The sequence below is a fragment of the Nanorana parkeri genome, unplaced genomic scaffold (genome assembly GCF_000935625.1).
Source record: "Nanorana parkeri isolate BGI_ZX_2015 unplaced genomic scaffold, ASM93562v1 scaffold654, whole genome shotgun sequence".
NCBI lineage: Eukaryota > Metazoa > Chordata > Amphibia > Anura > Dicroglossidae > Nanorana > Nanorana parkeri.
In genome coordinates, this window is record NW_017306922.1 from 128,322 (window position 1) to 153,832 (window position 25,511).

At 42.5% G+C, this 25,511-nt stretch overlaps 3 protein-coding genes across 3 annotated transcripts in view; 1 reads left to right on the forward strand and 2 right to left on the reverse strand.

Moving 5' to 3' along the window:
- The window catches only part of NUP155 (nucleoporin 155), a 46,372-nt gene extending 30,306 nt beyond the window's left edge, over positions 1-16,066 (reverse strand). Inside the window, exons 1-11 of the mRNA XM_018563326.1 lie at positions 15,970-16,066; positions 14,423-14,496; positions 12,985-13,076; positions 10,551-10,648; positions 9,442-9,594; positions 8,600-8,700; positions 5,843-6,013; positions 5,650-5,760; positions 3,917-4,011; positions 2,409-2,497; positions 961-1,017 (exon numbers count right to left, since the gene is read on the reverse strand). Coding sequence (XP_018418828.1) covers positions 961-1,017; positions 2,409-2,497; positions 3,917-4,011; positions 5,650-5,760; positions 5,843-6,013; positions 8,600-8,700; positions 9,442-9,594; positions 10,551-10,648; positions 12,985-13,076; positions 14,423-14,496; positions 15,970-16,066 — 1,138 coding nt within the window. The remainder of the gene's footprint in view (positions 1-960; positions 1,018-2,408; positions 2,498-3,916; positions 4,012-5,649; positions 5,761-5,842; positions 6,014-8,599; positions 8,701-9,441; positions 9,595-10,550; positions 10,649-12,984; positions 13,077-14,422; positions 14,497-15,969) is intronic.
- The window catches only part of LOC108792536 (WD repeat-containing protein 70-like), a 64,911-nt gene continuing 55,382 nt past the window's right edge, over positions 15,983-25,511 (forward strand). The window contains exon 1 of the mRNA XM_018563333.1: positions 15,983-15,987. The gene's annotated coding sequence lies outside the window, so the exon portion shown is untranslated. The remainder of the gene's footprint in view (positions 15,988-25,511) is intronic.
- LOC108792533 (nuclear pore complex protein Nup155-like) overlaps positions 16,242-25,511 on the reverse strand; it is a 9,667-nt gene continuing 397 nt past the window's right edge. The window contains exons 2-7 of the mRNA XM_018563327.1: positions 22,559-22,696; positions 22,165-22,261; positions 21,014-21,084; positions 20,837-20,929; positions 16,443-16,606; positions 16,242-16,265 (exon numbers count right to left, since the gene is read on the reverse strand). Coding sequence (XP_018418829.1) covers positions 16,242-16,265; positions 16,443-16,606; positions 20,837-20,929; positions 21,014-21,084; positions 22,165-22,261; positions 22,559-22,696 — 587 coding nt within the window. The remainder of the gene's footprint in view (positions 16,266-16,442; positions 16,607-20,836; positions 20,930-21,013; positions 21,085-22,164; positions 22,262-22,558; positions 22,697-25,511) is intronic.

The following is a 25,511-nucleotide window of genomic DNA, read 5'->3' on the forward strand; positions in this document are numbered from 1 at the left end:
AACATGGTAGGTAACACCTAGATAAAGCAGCATAGGGTGTAGATTGACACTTTAAAATGTATTTCCACTTTTTTTAACCAATCTGTCTCTGCGCAATACAAGTTGCCTACAGAGTTCTATGTATAAACCTGCTCCAAAGAAGCTACAAATAGTAAAAAATGTATTTTACTATTATTTTTAGGTATGATGTGTGTATGGGAACAGAAATATAGTAGAGCTGCAACAATTATTCGATTAAGTCGATTAAAATCGACGATGTAAAACGTCAACGTTTTCCATCGTCGTATCGTTGGCTAAAATTCAAATTTCCCGCTCGGCGCTCCACGCCGCTGCTTACGCCACGCCCACATCAGTTAAGCCGCTCGCGCCTACGCTGGTATACCCGCTCACGCGAACCTATAGAGGACTACAAATCCCAGCAATAATACAGTGCAATGCAGAATAACCCCAGCTACAGAGGACTACAAATCACAGCAATAGTACATTATAGCATAATGTACTATTGCTACATTCCTCTATAGCTGCTGCTACTCTGCACTGCACCGCTGTATAATGTACTATATTGCACACCACACTCTTTTTTTTTTACTTCCACCGTGCCAAGCTTGCTCCTGTGATGGACTACAATCTCAATAGAAACTAGTAGTCCATCACTGGAGCCTTTTTTTTTATCCGATTAGTCGATGAATCGAACTTAATAATCGGCTAACTAAGCCGCCCTAAAATATAGTGAGGGCTTCTCAAATCTGGCTGCAAAGGTGGAAATACACTTTAAAAGGATTCCTCATATAAGCCACACGAAATTAATTGATGGTATATACAACATCAGAAATACAACTCCTTCAGCAGATGAAACTGCTTCCTGATATGGATTTCATCTGTGTATTTAGTTGTCTGACTGAAGTTCAGCTTTCCTTTAAAAATGCAAACTATTCATAAACAGATAAAGACGGAAAATACCTTGTTGTGGGGTGCCCAGGAAGCTGGGCATAGGACTGCCTACAGGCATTGGTGATCCTTAAAACAAAAACGGCCACAATTATTTATAGAAAGGCAAAGGCTGCAGAGAATACATAATATAAAATAAAGATGTAGCCAGGTTTTAATTAGATCCAACCCATTTGTGACTATACAAGGCACAATGTAGATTAGAGTAGCCGTGTTTGGTTAATATGGTGTATAGTAGAGGTAGGCAAACTCTGGCCCTGCAGTTGAGGTGAAATTAGAAATCCCATTATAGATCTGCTTCTGGGAGTCATGCCTGTGGTTGTCAGAATCTTGCAATGCCTTATGGGATATTTAGTTGCACCACAGCTGGAGGGCCAGGGTTTGCCCACCGTTGGTGTATGGCTTGTACAAATATGCCCAATGGGGACTTCTGTTTTTGCTAAAATGTTAAGGACACGTTTACTAGGTTTTCTTTTGCTGGTTAGCAAGGCTGAGGTACTTGGAAATTTTATGTTACCATTCTGTAAAGGATTACAATGTCTTCTCACACAAACACTTAGTGTAGAAGTCAGAATACCCATTAGAAATGCAGAATTCCATTTAAAAAAAATCTCCAACGCAAGCCCAGAAGGGCAGGAGGAACCAAGAACCAGAAGCACATTTGAGAGGTTGCTTCATATCCTTCACCAAAAACTATTTTATGCAAATATAAAATCCCTTTTGCCTTGCCAGTACAGAACAAGACACATACAAGATTGTGTCCTCCAGTAATTCAAAAGATGGGAGAGAACTTAATGTTAGTGACCAGCAAGGAAAATAAACATAGATGTATTCTATAGATGTAAGGGCAGCAAAAGAAGACTGTAAGATAACAGTTGTTAACCAGCATCCATTGTTCCGAAAAACTCTGAAGACAATGTTGAGAGAACAGAAGCAGCATAGACATTATCCCAGCTTCAAAAGGAAAAAAAAAAAAAAAAGGATTATTTGAAGGCTGGATATGAAACGCACAGCTACAAAGAGGGCAGTCTACAAGTGCAGAATTCTCCACACTGATGAATGTATAGTTTCAACAACTAAAGGTCTGCATCATATACAAAGAAAAGAGAAAATTCTAAGAGAAACCATTAACTTTTTAGGGGACTTCTGAATGACAAATCTCCTGTAAGGAACCATCAAAGAGGATGATTGATCTGTATGGTTATTACCTGCTCAGTAATCTGAGCCATGCAACCAAAGAAGTGAAATTCAGATCATAATTATGGGGTCCAGTTACTTTACGATGAATCTTTATTTCTTCAGATACCCTCAGTCCAGTTGTATCTGGGCAATGTGTCATCTAGGAAAACACTTGTGCTCTACTAGTCCACCTCTCTCTATGCCACTTAATGCAATTCTGTCCTACTCCTTTCTACCATCACCTTTCACATAATCCAGACCTACATAGAGATATTACTTACCCATAGGCAATGGAGAACTAAATATTGGCCCCACATTGCTGGGAGCCGGCAGTGAAGACTGCAGACGCATCTGAGCTTCCCCACCATACCTGTATAAATCAAAACGAAAAAGAACATAGAATAAATGAATGAAATATATTTTACAGCACTGTTATAGAACGTGTCATCAACGAGGCATTTGTAACTCAGTACTTTGGAGTCACAGAGCTCCTACTATAAGGCTGACAAAAAGGAAGACACGATCACAGATTGTATGTGATGTCAAAAATATTAAATTCCTTCATAGAACAGGCATATAGATAGAAAAAAAGTCTTGCAATTGGTGACGTTTGGTGGTTTAATTGCATTTGCAAGCCTTTAGCCGGAATGCCAACACATAGACCATCTGATCACCTCCTTCCATAGACCAGCCTATTTTTGTTTGCTTTTGTTTAATATATTATGTAATTTACTGTAATTAGCCAAAATGCACAGGAAGGATGTAAAACCTTATTTTAGGTGGTGGGCGGGGCTAAGCGCCGCAATGAGAAGACATCCCGACGTATCTGACGGGATCCTCCCCACTGATGACTGACAGTGATTCTTGAGAGCTGCTGCGCGTCCACGAATATTTGGACATGCGCAGCAGCTCTCTCCTTACCTGCACGTCCCCGTGTGCCAGCTCCTTCCCCACTCTTTTTTCTCTCTGGAGATCCCTGCTGATCAGATCCGATCAGCAGGGATCTCCAGTGACATCATTTAGCATATATGGACTTTCCGATTTGTAGTAAATGCTGAAGAGAGAGAGCTCCTTCCCCTCTGTCATCAGCGATCCACGATCTGTCAGCCGAGAGAGAGAGAGGGGGGGAAGGAGCTGGCACACGGGGACGAGGTAACTGCTATGCATGCAAGCTGGATTTACATTATCTCAACACCCAGCTTCACTCTCTTGTCCTGCAGATGTGGGGAATGATTCGGGACCGCACAATGTACTGTGTATGTGTTCTGAACTCTGGGCCTGGAAGACAGCAACCAAGTGATTTGGGAAGGGGGATGAGAGCAGACTTCACAACACTGGAAGAGGGCATTATAGGAAGCACTGGAGATCCCAACCAAAGTTGGGCCTGGAAAGCATCTTATGTGGAAACCAGTGCTCAAAAAGTATCTTCCAGGCTAGCCATGATACAGTGATGGCACTCCAAAAGCTAGGCGGAGGATGGCCATGACAGATCTTTGGCACCATGCTCCAGAGAAGCGTGTTGATTAACCCCTTCATGACTGAGGCCCTTTTTTCAATTTTTGCACCCATAGTGCTTTCAAGAAACTGGTTAGTCTTAACAACGGCACTTAACAAAAGATGTCCATCCTGCTAATACACTAGCAAACAAACAGGCATTCTGGGAGTGGGGAGGGGTTATCCTGGGCTGGCCTAATTTTTTTTTTCCAGCATCAGCAGTATAAGACAAAAGTTGAAAGATTTCCTTCTCCCTTATTGGATGAAAACGGAAAAAAATACATAATAAAAATACCTGAAGAACGCCCGTGTAGCCCAGGTGGACACTTCCCGATCAGATGCAGAAGAGGAGCATGCCAGTATTAAACATGTTGCACAGGCCTGTTCCTCCTTTGAAACAAAAGCAACAAATCAAGTCAACTGTGCACAAAAACAAACCACAAATGCAGACATATGCAATGATTTTTTTGTTTTGTTTTGGATAGTGGGGAAGAGATAGAACCTCTGCTAAGCTTGAAATGCTGTCTGTGTTCCCAATGGGGAGATTTACTCTGTATCTGTCCTGATGAGCACTGTCACCAGGATTGAACATAAGCAAGATTCAACGATTTGAACTAATATTGGAAGAAGAATAGAGAAGAAATCTTCCACTGGGTACCCGACAGGTGTTTCAACCATACTGTACACTATACGAAATTAAACCTTAGATATACTTTATATTTATTGAACCCCCTAAATGTATAAAAGTAATACAGTCGGGTTGAATCAACAGTTAAGTTTTTTTGTGTGTTTCTAAGTGCTACACCAATAGTTAAAATACCCTGTGCTCTTAGCAAGCTGAATAGCCATACTGCTACTCTCACACGGTCTCCAAGAGTCCGACATGCCAAACTCCACACTGTATCTATCAATTGTGCTGCTGCTTTTATTGCAACAGTAATTTATTTTGACAGTAGCTCTTAATACTGGTGCAATCCTAGCACTTGTGCAATAACGTGTGAGTGCCATGCTGTCCAGAAATATTGTGAACCCAGGCCAGTAAAATTGTAGAAATGTCACCAGCACACCAGTCCTTTTTGGATAGCAAAAGCTTAATTTATTGAAGTTTTTTGTCATATGACCAAACAAGCGCTTTCGGGACCGCACAGGTTCCCTTCATCAGGCTTTAGCATTGACGATGCTAAAGCCTGATGAAGGGACCCTGTGCAGTCCCGAAAGCGCTTGTTTGGTCATATGACAAAAAACTTCAATAAATGAAGCTTTTGCTATCTTAAAAAGGACTGGTGTGCTGGTGACATTTCTACAATTTTGCTGACACTTGCGGCGCCATCCGCAGTCACTGCGAGCACCCCCCACTACAAGGGACATATCGGTAAGGAGTGCGACAAGGATAGTACTTAATCCCAGGCCAGTAAAGTGACTTTAAGGGCCCTTCCACAGCAGCTTTCCTTACTCGGCACTTTAACAAGAAACTAATAATTTAAAAAAAAAATGTGATGTGTGTGTTGGTTTTAGGTAAATTCTATTATTTTTTAACATTTATATAAAAATGTGCTTTGTAATAAATCTTTATTTTATAAACAAAACATTTAGTACGGGGTGCTTTAGTGCTAGAGTGTCTGCAGACGACGCTGGGCTTTCTAATAAGAAAGCTAAACACTAGCTGTAAAGTTTCTGACTGCTTCTGCAGGCTGAAGATCCAAATGGCCACCATCTTTACTTAGAGTGGAGATGTGTGGTTTACCTCATCCTAGTCATTCAACTGTATGTAATCCAAGATCCTTCTATTATTTTTTCAACTAATCGATTGGTTGCAGTAAAAAATATCTCTCGCGCTCCGATTAGTTGTTGCATCCCTGCAGTAAACCATATAAAATCTAAAGCATCATATGCTAGCTGCAAGGGGTAATTATGAAAATGCAGTGTGTGCAATATTTTATATATGCCTATATATGAAAAAAAACCAAAACACTTTTTCCCCTTTATTTGCTCTCTGCATATACAGCATAAGAGTCATAATAACATTACCTGATGTAATTTAAAGAACCGCTCAATTTCTTCTCCATCTCCTCCACCATTGACAACAAGAAGGTGTCGCAGCTGATCTACTGGTCTAAGCTTGTGGAAGATGTGACTCCCCTAAAAGCAAACAGAGAACAAGTCAGCAATAAAGAATAAACAATCTTTGTTTGACCGAGTAGGGTACAAACTTAAGACAAACCTTTGCAGAGAGCAGAATAAACTTCTTTGCTGGAACCATGTGCTGGCGAATAATAACAGGAGCATCAGTAACAGGGATGATGTCCTTGTTTAATGGAGTTACTATCTTTTCCACCTGGCTTTCATCGATGGAAGAAAGAGCCCACGAATGACCATCCACATGCATAGTTACCTGTGCAAAACAAAGCCACAGTGAAGACCTGACAAATAAAATGACTGCAAGAACAATGTGGTTTTTTAAGTACATGGCAATAAATGGGACAACCTATTCAAAAAGCAGTGAAATTGGGCGACTGAAAGATTGCACACAAGTTGATCTGTAAGTTTAGAAGATATAAATCGTAATATCAAAAGACTACTGACAAATACATGACCACCTTAATAACAAGGTTGCTGTAGGCGGAGAACCTTTTTTTGATTAGGACCCCTATGAGATTTTCACTACTATCCGTTACAAAGATTTCCCCTCTCTTACTCTTCTGGTCACAACCATTACGTTAGAATGGAAGCGAGAGAAAATCTGCACCCCTAACACAGAGCAAAATAAAAATGCAATTATGGTAGGGGGAAGGAAATGCATTTAAAAAAAAAAAGGTAGAGTAGGGGAAGGTTAGAACTCCTGTTAGCTTTTGATTGCTATGTCCTTGTTGCAGAGTTTTCCCTCACATAGGGTATGGTGAAATATTGTCGCCGAGAGTAAATAAAGCCTTGCCTCGCAGAAGTAATGGCTACAAGGAATACCACTTTGTGGGTGGGAGTAGATAAAAGAAATGTCTTTAATGGGTTCAAATGATCTGAAGATCAGAGAACCAGATTCTAACCTGATGGAGTCAAAGGGCACGAACAGAGGACTATTCATAGCAGACTTCACATACAAAGGAATGAGAGGCAAACGGGCTCTGAAACTCTGAAAAGAAAGAGCAGAAACCTGAACAAAAATAGTGCCAATAGCAAAAAGCTGGTGTACACCCAGCTGTATAAAAAGGAGAGAGTAATTTGTTCCGTGGACAGTTTCTTAGTGTGAAAGTCCTGAGTCTGTCTTATGAGACCTTGCAAGATTCCTAAAGTTTAATACCGTGGTAATCAGCTATTTAGAGATGCCCCTGGCTCTAAGAACGAGGGATTCAAGAACCATTCACTAAAATCAGTGACACTGAGGCAAGATCGTCTAGATCTTCTGTCCTTGAGAAGATACAGACAATTTGGCAGAGTGCACAAAGAGTCCACCAGGATTATTACTATGTTTGAGTATCACATCCGACGGGGCCAATCTGGAGTGATAAGGATGCCCTCCATCACAATCCTGTTAAGCAGACAAGGAGGTTTCAGGGGAGGGCAGGCATATAAGATCAGGGTGTACTGATCCCACAGAACCACCAGCATACATCCATTGTTTCTGTTAGAGAATGCCTCTACCTAGAGACAAACCTGTCAATTATGCCCACATTCCCTGTGACACTGGTCCTGGTCTGCAATGTACATGTCAAGCATGGAAAACTAGTAGGCAGAGTTCCTCAGCCGGGGGTGCCTGGTTCCCCATCATCACAACCCCCTTCACATCTGCCTACTAGTTGTCCATGCCCAAGATGTACATTGTGGACAAGGCTGATTCATTACGTTCTGCCTAAGACAAAATTCAATTACCTACGTTGTATTTGGCTAGACTTTTGGATCCTTTAGGACTTTGTCTCCAACAGAGTGCCAGGACCCCTCAGCCTTGCTGGCATCAATTGTGAGGAGCTTGAGGAAGAGGAAAAGGGAGGACTTGCCCAGTGCCAGACCTTGATTACTGAGCCACCAAGCCAAGGACAACTTGGTCCTCTGTGACAAACAAATAAGTCTGTAGAGGGACTTAACTGAGCTGTCTCACAACAGGATGTTGCGTTGTAGAGCTCTAGAGTGAAAGTGGGAAAATGGGACTGCCTTGAAGGTCCAAGACTCTCATGTAAAAGTGAGTTCAAGTGAGTGACTGAAGAGCTTGAATTTAAAATCAAAGTTTCACCTTTAAGCTTTGTCCTAGCACTAGATCCAGATATTTCAAATGATGAATCTCTCCCAGTGCCAGTGTTCCTGATCAAGGTATCAAGAGCAGATCCGAACAGATGTCACTTAAGGGCAATGCAGTCCAGATGCTTCTTATATGTGGGTTCCAGAATCCAGCACTTTAGCCAAAGTTTCTTATGCATTTGTACCGACAGGAGACTTATAGGCAACCCTCCAGTAAAACTACAGGCATTTGCTCCATGTGTTCTGTAAGTGAGGGATCAACCACATCAGTGGTAGAGATAACATCAACACTCAGTCCCACAGGGTAACCCCTTCCACAGGGGAAACCAGCCAGAATTAAAAGGTGCCCAGCGACTAAGGTAAATGAGGTAGCTCCCGATGCTTGGCCCAACCAGCCTGCTCTCAGAAACAAGCACCGAGGCAATTCCTGCAGCTTTGGACATGGCACTCCAAGAGCAAGGCTCAATAAGAACACCTCTAGCGGTATTGCAAAGAAGAATCTTGTGAAAATAATAATAATTTGAAGAATAAAACTGTGCTAGATAAAATAGGTTAGCCTCACACAACAGAGATTAGGAAAAGATGTCCATTCTCCTAGGACACCAGCAAAAAAAAAAAAAAAAAGGAGGCATGCTTTTAGTAGGTGGGGTTTTCCTGGGCAGGCCTACAGTTTCTCTGTTTGCCAGTAACCAAAATCACTGCAGGCAGCAGTAAATGTATTAACTTAAAATTAAATATTGAAAACTCTCACCTGTATCTCCATCAATGGCTTCTGAAATGGGAATGAATCGTGGTTGATGCACCACAGAATATCATGATCTTCATTTTCAGATGCAGCCATCAGTAAAACACCTGGCATAGACAGAATGGCAATATAATATACACATAGGTGTACTTTGTTACATTTTTTATCAACAACGGCAAGCTAGCAAGAACAAAATACATAACAAAAAACGAAAATCTCCTCAGCTGTCTATATTCTGGATGAACAATGATATCCTCCTGCCAAGAAAAGCAAAAAAGAAGGGCCTTAAATAGTCAGCCCACTAAAAAGTTATATTTAGATTATAGGTAGGTTGTGCTCCTGGTTTCTTTTATATTTTGGACACTTCAAACTGCCATAGCTCCAAACTCTGCACTTGGGAGTTTTAGGTGTTCCCGACAACTGTATTCGAGCCCCCCTCATTGCATACTGCATAATGTAAAATGAAAAAATCCCAAAAACCGTGATATACAATAAAGCAGGTATACAGTCCCAGGCACTCATGAAAGATAAGAAGCTGTCAGGGGTTTACCCTTCAGTATCTAGCAGAATAATTTGGGGTAGAATGACCATTTATTCATATCCAAGTCATCAGAAAAACTGCATATAACTGTTAATATAGAAGAACTTTATAAGCCAGAACATTCAGTCTACAGCAGGGAGGCGCCTTAGCATTAGATCAATGGAAGGTCATAAAATGCATTTTATTCACATAAACATTTTATTTTGACCATTGCATCAACTAACCCCAGTAACATTTTATTCAGAGATAACATAATTTCACTGGACATCTCTGCATTAAAAAAACATTTGCGTGATTAAAAGCTCACCACTTGTATAAAGAGCTTTATGGACTTTTGAAGGTTTTTCTACATTGGAGGAGGCTGAGAATCCTGGTGGTAAGCGGACATGCATCAATGCCAAAGTGCATGGACGTGATACTGACTGTTTGAATGGACCAGTAGTAAAGTAGAGACGAACACCTGGAACAGAGAAAAACAGTTGTCAAAGTTTTATTTTTAACCTTCTATGTTCTAGCATAAACCAAGTAAAAAGGAACCCACATGAGATAGTCAAAGCTATGCAGGATTGTGGTCACATGACAAAGGGGTGACATCACTACTCCACCTGATCACCGACACTGTTGATTTCAGTGGCCATTAAGTAAGGAGCGGTGAGGGAACACAGGTGAGAGGAGTGTAAAGCTGGCCATACACCTATAGATTTTCTATGGTCAGATGGAAAAAGTGCAACAGATTCCTCCTCTACTCTAAACTGTGTGGATGGAGGAATCTCCCACTGGGCCAAGCTTCAGTATCTTGCTAGTTGACCCCCAAAATATCTGAACAATCTGATTGGATGCAGGCATTGTTCAGGTGTTTTGACAGCCAGCGGGGCCGACTAGCAAGATACTGGTGTTTGGCCCAGTGGGAGATACGTCCATCCACACAGTTTAGCGTAGATGGAGGAATCTGTTGCACTTTTTCCTTCTGACCATAGAAAACCTGCAGATAATCTATAGGTGTATGGCCAGCTTAAGGGTGTCCTTGGCAAAGACAATGCCCTTTGCCCTGTATGTGCAGCATGGATGGGGCAATTGAGCAATTTTTCTTGTTAAGCCTGTGGGGCTGAATGAGAGAAATCTCCACAGGTATAGCTAGCCTTAGCTAGCAGTGAAAAAAACTATTTGTATAGTCACATTTGCTAAAAAGAAAGTATTTACAGAAAGAAAGAAAAATAAATAAAAGGAAGACTACACCAAGACAGGTGAATTATTCCGTTTAAACATCACAAGCAGTTATCTCCCCTATATGCCCAAAGGAGAATCTGCATAAGGACCTAAAAATTCCAAAATAGAATGCAGCCTCAGATGCCCCAAAATAGAATCAATGCCTCGCATTGTATTTTGATCTCTGTATGAATGGCTAACAGAACTCACCTGCATGTGTTACTGCGAGCAAGTGACAGTTTACAGATTCCGATTTCTCGATCACAGCAATCTGAACAATGGGCTTAAACACTGTGCGGTCTATAGTCCTACAGAGAAGCAAGAAGAAAATCTATGAGAAAAACAGACACTTATAATATACATATATATATATACACACACACATACATATATACTGGACACCCAGCCCTGTTTTTTTTTTTTTCCTATTCAAAGTTCCCAGTGGCAGTTATCTACGGGGTTATGTAAATATGTTTTCCCCTTTAAGAACATGTCACTCCTTAAAAGAAATCTCTGCTTTGCTCATGCAGGGCAAAGCAACTGGTTCAACTTCAATGCCTCTCTTCCCAGCAGTGTACACTTACATTCCTTTTCACTCCACCTCGGCCATCTTGAGTGATTTGCATGAAGCAATGTGTACAGGACTTTGGTGCAGGATTGCTCTCCATACAAGTCAATAGGAATGTAAACGTAGCTCTTAGCAGGTCAAATACACCTGTCAAACACCGAATGATCTTCGAATGCTTTTAAACTGATCTCGGATGCAAGCAGAATGCACCTGGAGGCTAGCTGCATTTGCCAAAAACACAAGCCCTTAAATCACCTGCAGCCCCAATTATATTTCTAGACATGTACTACTTCCATTCCTGGTTGGTTTTCCAGAAGTACAACTTCCATAGCAGTGAATGAAATCGTTCACCATGTACTTAAAAGATATGGTCACCCTTCAGAACATCCCTAATTGCAGCAAATCCCTAATAGTGACTCATCGCCTTTCTTCCTGCTAAAACTATCACCAACTTAAAAAAATTGCGGGAAAAAAAAAAGAAGAGGGATATTTAATGTTGCAGGCTGCACATCGCCTAGTTTTGCCATGTGTGCTGACTGATGAGAGCTTTCCTTCTTCAGAGGCCTTGGTTTGCCACGCACCAACCCAGCACCTCTGTTGAACACACAGATCAGCACCAAAGCCATACAATCAAATGCGCCGACTCACCTCTAATGTAAAAAAAACCCCATACATAGAGGAAACAAGGATAGGATTGAAAACTATCTTCCTACCTTGGAGCTGCTAGCAGGTGTATCCACCAGATCAGACAACCCTGCTGTGACCACTGAGTCCGTGCATGCAGACCCCTGCACCATTGACTCCAGCTCTCGTGCCCCGCTCCTGATGCTCCCCCTCCCCCCCTTGCGGGTGTGTTGGCCGCAAGGGGTCTGCGACCTGCTGCCTCTCCCATCATAGGATTGTTCCGTAAGCGAGGACCGAGCGGATGCCGACATCCGGAAGTGGTGCCGCTGGCAGACACCATTGAACAGGTAAGTTCAGCATAAGGTCAAAACAAGGAGGAAGAGGTATCGCAGTATGGGGGACTCCAATGAGTCCACTACACCAGAAGGATAGGTGCCTCACACACACTTATGCAGGAAACCTCAGGCATCTACAGAAAAACTTATTTTGGACAGATGGGGATTGTCCTGGGAGCCCCCGTCATGAGTACCTCAGGTCCCCTGACCCTGTATGCCGTGGGAGGCCCCTGCTCACTAGCACGAAGGCCTAGCTAAAACAACAAATGTTACGATGTCCTGCTTGGCCGGAGGAAACACAACATAACTGAGGGATGCAAGGCATGTGATCCTTTTTTATTAGGTCTAGGTGATGTGTTTCCTGTTTTCCGGTGAGAGGAGCCTGTCTCTATGATGCTGTCCTGGAAGGTGACTAAAGAAAAATAAAGTATTTAAAATTCTAACTTTTCCGCATTTGCAATGTGGTTGTGAACTTGCTTCAGGAAGAGTGAATTACCTATCACAGCTCCCTTCCTCCCATATCATAGCCGTGAGCCAGAATCTCCAACCCTCCTCTCACTTTCCGACTTTTCTTTTCCTCATTTGCTGAATGCTTATTCCGTGTTTGTAACATAGACGTACTGAAGACATTTTTTTCCATTGTTTTCTTCCACCAGTGCAAACAAAGGATTGTACAATTCCCCTGGTAATAACTGCTAACTGTGATCATAACTTGTTAAGCCCATTGTCTTCTTTTATTACTGCATTATATACTGATAATATCGAATAGGAGTTTATTCTAAGATTAAGTATTGAAGCCAGACTCATCCACATGCAAATAGCTTTTTATTTTCTCCTTCAGGGGGAGGTCAGCAATCGCAGCCCAGTTTTCTTTCATGGAAGGTGTACTTTTCGAAATGGATACAAAGGCTTGCATAGACACTCCATATAGAACACCGATGCAGCACCCTTGCATCCGGCAAAGAATTGTGAAGACTCTCATTCTAAGATGCTGCAGTCTATTTATTGCCAAACAGTGCTAAATGATTCATCTCTGATTCAAGTGCTTGCTTATACTGAGCTATTTGTCACAAAGCTTTTACACTCAGATCCGACGTGCACTATGCTTTCATTTTACCTGGCAATGTTACCCGCTGCTGAAATGATCGAATTCTGTGACAAGGATGCCACCCTACTCATTGCATTACCATCCTGTCCCAAGTCATACACCTGGAATACAAAATACAATGGTCATAATTCTCAACAGGACAGCCTAATAAAATTGCAACCCTTTATATTTAAATGCAAAGATCCCTTCTAAAACGAAAAATAAGAATCCCCTCTTGTCTAAAATACAATTTTAGATGTTGCTAGTGAAAATAAATGTAATTATAAATTTGCAGTGTGCTAATCATCTAGGATTTGAAAGTTAACAGATTCTTTGCAAAACATATTTCACAGCTCGATAGATTGGGGAAGAGTAAATAATACTTATGTAATCTCCACACCGTTCAATTCATGACCAATTAAACTGGTGGGTGGTTGAAATGACAGCATTGAAAGATGCAGTAGAATCTAGAAGTCAATATCACTCCAATAGGTTTGGATTTTTTTTTAACTACTTTATTGTGAAATCTTCTTGTCACAGGGTTAATACCAACATTTTGGGGCCTCACAGGTTCTCTTCTTCAAGAAAAAGTAACCACCAATATCACTATTTTGCAGTGAAATAAAAGAAACCCTGTGATGCCCCATAATGACCCTGTGACATCAAGTTTCCACTAGGGATGCTCCGATTTCACTTTTTTAAGACGGAGTACGAGTACCAATACTTTTTTTCCAAATACTCGTCGAAACCAATTACCGATACTTTTTCTTAAAAGGGACAGGTCACATTTTTTCTAAAGCAATACAAAAAATGGAGTCTGGACATGTGCTCATCTATTTTCCCCAATAGGAGGATACAAGCCTTAGTTAGCAATATCTACATAGTTATTTCTTTATTTAATGTCTTTAAAAAATATATTATATGCAGTTAAAGAGCATTTTTGTCCCCAGCCCCCATACGGTGCTGCAGTACTAACCTGCGGTGTCGTCTTCTCCGTCTGCTTCAGCCACTCCGTGTCACAGCCTAGTCATCTGCTCCATTCTGATCCCTTCGCCCGCTGATTGGCCAATTGGATGATGACAGGCTTCCTCACCAGTCATGCCTGACTGGTGAGGAAGCCTGTCAATCATCCAATCAGCGGGAGAAGAGGTCAGAATGGAGCAGATGACTGAGGACTTGGAGGAGGAGTTCGCGGCCATCTTGTTTCATTAAGGACGCTATGGAGGTCCTGTGTGCGGCGGTTTCAGGTCCTTGAAGATGGCGGACGCGGCACAGGTACTCGTTTTTTGTATCGGAGTATTTGCACAAGTACTCATGCAAATACTCAGTATCGCCGCCGATACCGATGCTTGTATTGGTATCGGAGCATCCCTAGTTTCCACAATAAGGCACTGCTAGTGACATTCTACTAGTTTTTGATTGTTGTCCGTAAAATGCCCCAGGGACTGAAAAAAAGGACATACTTTACCTGTAGTACTCCTTTCTCAGAGCGAGTGTATAAGATATTCCTTGAATTGTCTACAGCAATCTGGACTATAGGATCTAAAAAGGAACAGGATAAAGTATTAATGCTATGAAACAAAATGCAAACCGCTCAGATGAGACTGGTTAGAAAGCAGATTAACCCAAGGAAAGGACACAGCAACAACACTACAACAGAAGACGGCATACATTTCCTTTGTAAGACAATAAAAAAAAAAAAAAAAAAGAAGGTTAAACTACTCTGGAAATGCTTTCAGGAAGTGAAAAATCTCACATCAAGGTAGAGGGATGCAATGTATGTAAACACTCTATTAAACAGCAAACCCAGCCAACAATTGAAACAAATCAGTAAACTGCAAAAAAGTACTAAAAATTGTACCATTCTCTGGGCATTTCACCGCATTCAAAGAGCACACAGGGGCTCATAGCTAATGTGGTGATCATATGTGGGAACCATGCTGATTGGTCACTAAAAACAGAACACAGAACAATGTCCTCTCCTTACGGGACATCAGTAAAGAGTACATTAATCTAAAGACTGAATATGGAAAGCAGTTAAAAGCTAAAAGGCAGACAGTGTTACGGGTCAAGTAGCCCTGTAATGCATTTCTATGGAAAAAAAAACCTAAACTCTCCTTTACCAATTTTTTTATGGATTGCATGCCAGCTCACAGGGTCAGGACCAGCCAGAAAAACCACACAGGTAATAACTGACATATAGTAATGCTTGCATTTGATTTAAAACAAAAAAAAGAACAAGTCTTTATATGCAACTGTCCTTTGCCTCACGCAGACTGAGGAAAGACATGTCACGTGACATAATGTGACACAACAGCTGCCTGAAAACATGTCAAATAAATAACCAGAATTTTTTGTCTCGCTTTTTTTTTTTGTGTGAAGAAGAACGTTCCAGCTCAAGGATCAGTATTTTCTTAGAATAAAGTTTAATTTACAAAACACATTTGAGCCGTCAAAGCTCTTTTGCGGGAAGGAACCACAGTTTATTCCTTTTCCCCATAAAAGTCAACTGGGTATGCAGGGGCTTGCCCCAGGATTAAAGGAGAATTATGAGGCGCGTGATTTTCACTCAGCCTCATAATCTGAGCCGACCTGTGACAGTGAAACTGTCACAGGTCGGCTCAGTAGATCGGGAAGTGAGCGAACACATACCGTCGCTCGCTCACTTCTCGATCTAGCCGTGCAGAGAGGCGTGACTGTCACTCACGGCACCCTCCAGGGATTTCCCCCCTCTAGATAGGCAGAGCCAGCTGTCACTCACGCAGCTGGGTGGATCCAGACAGCATTGTCGGGATCCATTTCGTCTTCGGCGTCTCAGTATACTGCGAGCTGCAGCTTGGGTGACGAGAGGACGCTAGTTTGGGTGACGGAAGGACGCTAGTTTGTGTCCTCCCGTTACCCTTAGGAGAACTATGGGGAAAAGCCCATACCCCATAGTTCTCCTTTGATGCAGCTACAACAAGGGGGTGGGCAAGAGGCAAATCCTATGTTCTTGTATGCATCTCTACCACTGACCTAGACTCTGCTGCAGAGGTGGTTTTACATTGGTGGAAATATAACACGTCGAAAGACACTTAAGCACTGTGTAGTTAGGAATTGCGGTACTGTGCATTGTGTGCAACCAATGGCCAAAGGGAGGTACGTTAGGGTGCCATGCAAACGAATGACAACGTAATGCAGCTAGCGCACAGTACGGCACACTAGGGGAGCCGTGTGATGGCGTGAGCTAAACGTATGCTAATGTGCACTAAGTGAAAAGCAAAAGTCTGGATGATCCCTAAGGGCTGTTACTTAACTTCCTGTCCCAGACACTTAACAGTAAGAGAAAGAGTCATACTGATTTCAACTGTTTTCTACCCGATTCAAAACTTAAAACATTTAGGCATTTAATCAGCTGGAAAGTACAGGGACTGCCTAGATATTTTCCAAGCCTGCAAAATCACCTTCCTGAAAATAATTTACAGCTTTTTATTTGCATTCATACATACCTGATAAGCCACCTCATACAGGCAGCCATCTTTTCCAGACAAGAAGATGCGTCCGTTTTTGGTAGACGTTATGGACAGTAGGTAGGTGTTGTCCGTCGGGATGGAATAGAGTGGATCTGGCAGGAGCTGCATTCCTACAGACATGCTGTCATTCAGGTCTCCTCCTACCATCAGAAAAAAAACAGATACCATTTAGAAAATAAAAAAATAAAATTGTGATTCATTTTTGAGCTACAGTGCAATAAAAATGACATTATGTAAGAGCTGTGACTGCTGACTTTTAATGATATTATAAAGCTGTAAGTTCACTGGCTTTACTTAAAGACGATGGTCAAACTATAAAAAATAACATATGTGATATAGCCTGCCCATGCCAGCAAAGCTGGGCTCTCTGCTTTTCTAAGTACTACCTTGAACTTTTTGTAAATACCAATAATGGTCCTATCAGTGAATAGCAATGGCTAGCACTGCCCACAGCCCTTAAGATTGGCAGCACATTGCTATCTGCAGGAGCTCAGGGAAACATTGCAGGAGTTCTGGTCAGTCCCACTCACCCCTTACCCACACCAGCACAATGTAGCAGGGTACAGGAGTAATCCAGCTTCCCAGCTACATTTACCATTAAAAATAAGTACATTACATTCCTTAACCTGAAAATGCATTTATCATTCTTAAAAGGAAAAATACTACAGGCTTTAAGATGGACTGAGTCACTAGCCTTAAACAACCATGCAGCCAATGAAGTTCAAGCTATACCTATAATAATATTATGTTACTGGCTGACTAAACAGCAAAGCTTTACAGGTCTAATTTCAATTGGACGAGCAGACTAAAACGACAATTGTTTAGGAAGGATGGCTTAGGTATCTTTCACAGACATGGTGTAAAGAAATGCAATTGTTGTCATAATATATATGCCCTAAAGCAGGATAAATGAACTATTTTGTACTTAATTTATATTTTTTTAAAAATGTGTGCACAGACACGGGCTTGGAAGAAACAGCTTAATATAAGTGAAGCCCCCAATTTCAGGAATTGCTAACAAAAATCAGACTGTTTGTGATCTACTAGGAGGTGAAAAAGGGCACCTGTAGATCATCCTACCAGGTAGATTTTACAATTAGTTTAAAAGCCTCTGAACAAATGGCCTGCTCTGTCCGTCTTCTGTGTAGAAGTGTGAAGGAGGGAGGATCTACTGCGTAGAAGAGTGAAGGAAGGAGGTTCTACTGCGTAGAAGTGGGAAGGAAGGAGGTTCTACTCTGCAGAAGTGTGAAGGAAGGAGGTTCTACTCTGCAGAAGTGTGAAGGAAGGAGGTTCTACTCTGCAGAAGTGTGAAGGAAGGAGGTTCTACTCTGCAGAAGTGTGAAGGAAGGAGGTTCTACTCTGCAGAAGTGTGAAGGAAGGAGGTTCTACTCTGCAGAAGTGTGAAGGAAGGAGGTTCTACTCTGCAGAAGTGTGAAGGAAGGAGGTTCTACTCTGCAGAAGTGTGAAGGAAGGAGGTTCTACTCTGCAGAAGTGTGAAGGAAGGAGGTTCTACTCTGCAGAAGTGTGAAGGAAGGAGGTTCTACTCTGCAGAAGTGTGAAGGAAGGAGGTTCTACTCTGCAGAAGTGTGAAGGAAGGAGGTTCTACTCTGCAGAAGTGTGAAGGAAGGAGGTTCTACTCTGCAGAAGTGTGAAGGAAGGAGGTTCTACTCTGCAGAAGTGTGAAGGAAGGAGGTTCTACTCTGCAGAAGTGTGAAGGAAGGAGGTTCTACTCTGCAGAAGTGTGAAGGAAGGAGGTTCTACTCTGCAGAAGTGTGAAGGAAGGAGGTTCTACTCTGCAGAAGTGTGAAGGAAGGAGGTTCTACTCTGCAGAAGTGTGAAGGAAGGAGGTTCTACTCTGCAGAAGTGTGAAGGAAGGAGGTTCTACTCTGCAGAAGTGTGAAGGAAGGAGGTTCTACTCTGCAGAAGTGTGAAGGAAGGAGGTTCTACTCTGCAGAAGTGTGAAGGAAGGAGGTTCTACTCTGCAGAAGTGTGAAGGAAGGAGGTTCTACTCTGCAGAAGTGTGAAGGAAGGAGGTTCTACTCTGCAGAAGTGTGAAGGAAGGAGGTTCTACTCTGCAGAAGTGTGAAGGAAGGAGGTTCTACTCTGCAGAAGTGTGAAGGAAGGAGGTTCTACTCTGCAGAAGTGTGAAGGAAGGAGGTTCTACTCTGCAGAAGTGTGAAGGAAGGAGGTTCTACTCTGCAGAAGTGTGAAGGAAGGAGGTTCTACTCTGCAGAAGTGTGAAGGAAGGAGGTTCTACTCTGCAGAAGTGTGAAGGAAGGAGGTTCTACTCTGCAGAAGTGTGAAGGAAGGAGGTTCTACTCTGCAGAAGTGTGAAGGAAGGAGGTTCTACTCTGCAGAAGTGTGAAGGAAGGAGGTTCTACTCTGCAGAAGTGTGAAGGAAGGAGGTTCTACTCTGCAGAAGTGTGAAGGAAGGAGGTTCTACTCTGCAGAAGTGTGAAGGAAGGAGGTTCTACTCTGCAGAAGTGTGAAGGAAGGAGGTTCTACTCTGCAGAAGTGTGAAGGAAGGAGGTTCTACTCTGCAGAAGTGTGAAGGAAGGAGGTTCTACTCTGCAGAAGTGTGAAGGAAGGAGGTTCTACTCTGCAGAAGTGTGAAGGAAGGAGGTTCTACTCTGCAGAAGTGTGAAGGAAGGAGGTTCTACTCTGCAGAAGTGTGAAGGAAGGAGGTTCTACTCTGCAGAAGTGTGAAGGAAGGAGGTTCTACTCTGCAGAAGTGTGAAGGAAGGAGGTTCTACTCTGCAGAAGTGTGAAGGAAGGAGGTTCTACTCTGCAGAAGTGTGAAGGAAGGAGGTTCTACTCTGCAGAAGTGTGAAGGAAGGAGGTTCTACTCTGCAGAAGTGTGAAGGAAGGAGGTTCTACTCTGCAGAAGTGTGAAGGAAGGAGGTTCTACTCTGCAGAAGTGTGAAGGAAGGAGGTTCTACTCTGCAGAAGTGTGAAGGAAGGAGGTTCTACTCTGCAGAAGTGTGAAGGAAGGAGGTTCTACTCTGCAGAAGTGTGAAGGAAGGAGGTTCTACTCTGCAGAAGTGTGAAGGAAGGAGGTTCTACTCTGCAGAAGTGTGAAGGAAGGAGGTTCTACTCTGCAGAAGTGTGAAGGAAGGAGGTTCTACTGCGTAGAAGTGTGAAGGAGGGAGGTTCTACTGCTACTTCAAGGTGAGAATCACAGCAGGTCCTAGCACTGAAAAGACTAGGGTCCAGTCAGAGATCTTCAGGATGTTCAAAAGCTGTTTAACTGAGAGGTGGGCAACACAGTAAACAAACATGAACAGGCCCAAGAACATGAACAGGCCCAAGAAAACAACAGAGAACTAGGGATTGTCTGCAGCTCTATGATCTGCTTGAAGGACCTTACACTCAAAGCTGGCATCAGAGTGCAGGCAGGGGTGCGCATTTTGTATCGCCCGTTGCCCGGGACATGAAGTTCCGGGCAGGTGGTTTTCCTCCTCATTTAGCCCTGCTGTCGGCAAGCAAAGCTAAATGTAGAGCAGGGAAGCCGATATTGGTTTTATACAAGTGTATAAACTTGTAGCAGCCTTCTTGTCCGTCAACAACAAACCCCCTTCCCCTCCATGATTTTCGGGGTTCCCTGGCTCTTCTGGGAAACCCGGGACCACAGCAAAAAACTTGAGGATAGAGAGCAGGGAGTGGACCGGAGAAAATCCTTTCTCCGGCCTGCTCTGTGTGAACAGTGAGACAAGAGCGCTTTATTCTGAGTTTTGAGATCCAAAAGCCAGGCTAAGGATGACCATGTTAGAAAACTCCAAATCAAGGAGATGGAAAACAAAATTAAAGTAAAAAAATGCTAGCAGTAATAATAACAACAATAACAACATTAAAATATAAGTTATTCTGAACAAAACAGAGCTGCAATAATAATGTCCATACTCCTAGGACACTAGCACATAACCGAAGCATGAGAGGGGTTATCCTGGCCTACAGATTTTTGCTTGCCAGTGTCAAATTCACCTGTAGGCAGCAATATAACCTAAAAGTTCAAAACTTTTTGAGTCCCCCAATGGATGAGAAAGAAAAACACCAATTCAGGGTCAAAGGTTAACAAGAAATTCTTATAAGGCCACGGATAGATGTGGATACTGTAGTATATGACAATTTACTGCAGACCCTATCCTATGCAGCTAAATATCCAGGCCAGTTAACAATGCAGTGCGCTAGGGTAAGTGCTAAAATCGACACCATAGGTAAACATGATCGCATCTATATCTGAAAATCACAGATAGTCAGGTATACAAATTTTATGCTAGCATGCCTGAGAACAAATTCAAGAAAAAAATAAAAAAGTTTCCAGGGATAATGTAGTTCCTTTGATATAGACAAAAACATAATAATGATCTTACCTGCTTGCATATTGGCAAAACTCAAACCCAGAATAACAATGTCGACAGGTGTGGCGACAACCAGCAGATACCGAATGTGAGGCTGGAAAATTCCTGATAAGAAGGAGAAGAAATTCAATAAACGGATTACTGATCAGCAGAGTGTGTTGAGGACTGCAGTCTGCACACATCACTTACCTTCTTTAGGTCTCACAAGGCCAACAGCCAGGATAGTTTCACTGAGTCCATCAAAATAAGCCACATCCCCGCTAAACAATAAAAAGCATAGAAAAATATTACAAGATTAGGAACACCAAAGCGCTACTGCAGTGGTATAGTTGTATATTTACCATATTTATGTTGTTTAGAAGATGCTTAGAAAATATCTCATTCAGAACCTCATTAATTCTGATGTGATCCAGTTTGGGGGAGGAGCAAATCCATTTAAAGCTCATCTTGAATATTATGACTCTTACACTGTATAAGTGATCAAAGTACTTTCATTCCAATAGTGTTTGTACCTTACTCTCCTCTCTGACACGCTGTCACAGGAGGCTGAGCGAGCGGTGCAGGGAGGAGAGCTTAGCCTCCTGTGACAGCGCGGGCTGTCTCCACCCACACACCGCTCTGCCAGACTGTGATAGGAGGCTGAGCTGTGTGGGAGGAGAGACACCGGCCGCTCACCTCCCACAGCGCTTGGCCGCCTGTGACAGTTTCTCTCCTCCCCGCTGGAGGAGGAGAGAAAGCGCTCTGCGCCCAGCGGGGAGGAGAGAAAGAACGGATACTCCGCTATTTCGGCAGAAAAATTGCACTTTTGGCATTTAGCCAAAAGTGCTATTTGCGGCTGATATGTTTCGGCAACCGATATTTCGGTGCATCCCTAAATTCAACTGAATATTTAGGTGTTCTTCCTGGAGCTCGGCTTTAAATATAAAACTAATATGCATTTGCAACAAAACCTCAAAATGTACTCCAAACAGATCACATCTCTAGAGTCTCTGCCATCCTTTGGAAATCCCAATACCAACCTGTTCATCTATCCCCTACTCTGTCTGCCTTTAGGCGATCCCTAAAGACTCATCTCTTCAGGGAAGCCTATCCCGCCTTAACCTAACCACTGAACTATCACACAGCTACCACCGCTTCCATCACTTGCCCCTTCCTTTTAGATTGTAAGCTCTCATGGGCAGAGCCCTTCTAACCATGTTGTCTTGATTTATATTGTAACTGTAATGTCTTTCCAAAAAGCGCTACAAAAACTGTTGGTGCTATATAAATCCTGAATGATGATGATATTATTATTAATACTACCAGAGGTGTAATGTTGAGAGAGTAAAAAAAGGACATACCCATCCTCATAATTCCACATGAAGATATCACTGTCGATGGTGAGCCAAGCCCTGCTGATTTCCGGAAATACTCCCATCATACAGTTACATTGCATGTCTTAAATGATAATGTAAGGAGGAATCTTATATAAAGCCACATATCACATGTACACAACAATTCTTCAGAAAGATCATGTAAGGAATATGTCTGTAGAAATTATATCACATATGCATTTCATATAACAAAGGACACTGGATTCCATTCCCAGGAATCTTCCAGGACAGCAGGGTATTCCATCATGTGCTGTCCTGGAAGATGATTAGGGGAAAACACAGATACATAAATCCTTCAATGACCTTATTTCAGGCATTGGATTCTTTCTATGACAAACTTAAAAAAGACTTCTAAGGATACGCCCAAACTGTTCCACCAGCTCCGGGGGAAGGGGAACTCTATGAACTGCGCTGAGCTCCGGCAGGCTGGGGATGGTTAGCATGCCGGGTCCCTGTAGAGGATAGTCCATTTCAGATATGCCTGACACTGTTGGACAATCTGCAAAAAAAAAACAACAACAATTCAGTCACAAACAGTTTACACCAAATTATACATTAATCATGTAGTAGAGCAGAGGTTCATGTGCCCTACTAAAATGTATATTTGTCAGTGCTGTCTCTTAGGTGTGTGGCCATATCCCAAAAGTGCATGGGCCCACAGGGTGCAGCAGTGAAATTCAGATTTACTATACATAGCGGCAAGAGGGAAAACCAAGACAATTATACCCTAGCAAATAACCTAAAAAGCAGGGGTGATCATACAGTCACGGTCAAAAATATTGGCTCCCCATGCATGCCTGTCAGATAATGCACCACTTTGTGCAGAAAATTGTTGCAATTAGAATTCTTAAGTCATTGTCATGTTTATTTCTTTTGTTTGTATTGGTATGACACAAAAAAGCTGAGATAAAGAAAGCCAAACCTGACACATTCCATGCAAAACTCCAAAAATGGACTGAACAAAATTTTTGTCATCCTTAATGAATATTTGGTAGCACAGCCCTTGGAAAAAAACAAGTGAAATCAATGGCTTCCTGCAACCATCAATTCGTTGTTTACACCTGGATCTGGACTCGTTGCTGGCCAGTCCAGTATATTCCAGCACTTTGTCTGAAACCATTTTTGGGTGCTTTGGGTCATTGTCCTGCTGTAAGACCCAGGACCTCTGACGGAGACCCAACTTTCTGACACTGGGCCCTACATTGCACCCTAGAATTCTTTGGTAGTCTTCAGATTTCATATTGCCATGCACACAGTCAAGACATCCAGTGCCTGAAGCAGCAAAGCAACCCCAAAACATCAACGACCCCTTACCATATATGACTGTAGGGACTGGATTTTTTCCATTTCTTTTTCTGAAAACAGTAGAATAATGGGCTGCACCAAAAAGCTGTCATTTTGTTTCGTCTGTACACAGCACATTCTCCCAAATGGATTTTGGCAAAATCCAATCTGGCTCTTTTATGTTTCTGTGTCAGCAGTGGGATCCTCCTGGGTCTCCCATCATTCAGATGGCGACGTATAGTGCAAGCTGACACAGTTGTACCCTGTGCCTGAAGATCAGCTTGAATTTGTCTGAAGTTGATGGAGGGTCTTTATCCACCATTCCAACAATCCTTCCTTGCAATCTTTGATCAATTGTTCTCTTTCTTCCACATCCAGGGAGATTAGCTACAGTGCCATGCGCTTTAACCTTCTTGACAATATTGCACACAGTGGACAGAGGAACATTAAGATCTCTGGAGATGGACTTGTAACCTTGAGGTTGTCCATGCTTTTCCACAAAAACTTGCATGGCATTTTTGTGGAAAAGCATGGAATGCAATTATTTCTTGCAATTTGGAGAAGGTGCCAATAATGTTGTCCAGTCCATTTTTGGAGTTTTGAAATGCATCAGATTTAAGCCTGGTTCACACCTGGGCGTTTTACAGCGCGTTCCTACGTGCTGTAAAACGCTCAACATGTGAAAAACAATAATTGTCTATGGGCATGGCTCCTACCAGGGCGTTTTACAGCGCATAGAAACGCGCTGAAAAATGCCTTACGCCTAAAGAAGTACAGGAGCTTGTTTGGGGCGTTTTTCCGCGCGTTTCCATTGGTATTCCCGAGTGTGGATCGGGGTTAACAAAGCGGTAACCCCGAGCCACACTCGGGAATACGGCGTACAGGTCATACCTTGTCCGCGATCCCCGCTGTGTCCTCTGGCGGCTGCCGACTTCCGTCCCTTGCGAGCGGCCGCGTCGCAGGGGGCGGAGCCGGTGGGAAGTTTGAAAGCGAAAAAAAAAATATTTTTTTTTAATATAGAGAAAATAAGGAAAAAAACTAAAAAAAAAAAAAATCATACCGCCAGTGAAATGCGCGTTTCAATGAATGAAAAAACATGCTAAAAAACTAGCAGAAAAAATATGCTCAGGTGTGAACCCAGCCTAACATTTGTAATTGCAACAATTTTCTGCGCGAAGCAGAAATGCGGGGTGCCAATATTGTTGGCCATGACTGTACATGCAAAGTAGCTTAGGATGTCATAAAATGCTGATATGTCTTAAAGGAGAACTATGGGGTAATTGTTTTTCCCAATAGTTCTCCTAAGGGTCACGGGAAGACATATACCAGCGTCCTCCCTCGACCCAAAGCTCATTATATCGCGAGCTACAGCTCGCGGTATACTGAGACCGCCGAAGCCGGGACGGATCCCAACATTACTGTCAAGATCCACCCACATTGGCCCGAACTATGAGGTTGAGTGAAAATCACTCACCTCATAGTCCTCCTTTAAAGATATAGTTATCCTTCCTGATATGAATGGTCATCCTTCTGCACAGATGGTTATGCTAAACAAAGGCACCTCAGCACTTATATGTATAGACCACGTTCCATGTTATTGTGGTTTCTGGGGGAACCACTTTATATTCTGCAGTTTAAGGCCCCGTCCATACCTGCACATTCAACTTTTGTTGAATGGAGGGGTGCACACTGGGACAAATACTGCTCAAAGTTCAACAAGTGACAGCTTTATGATCTGGTAGTACAATCTCCCTTAGATCTACCACCCACTTAATGTGAGGGCTTGTCTGATCACATAGAAGCTGAATGGACCGATAAGGAAGACACTTTTATTTTTAGTTCATCTAAAGCAGATTGTACAAAGAAATGTACAATCCGACTGTAACATGATCAGCTTACAATGTGCTCCCAAGTAATGTGCCCTTTATCAGACCAAATACACAGAGCACGCTGCAGTTCCCAATGTGCTGCACCCACAAATGTGCAGTTGGGGGGCTTACCAGATTAGGCTTATTTCACCATGCGGATAA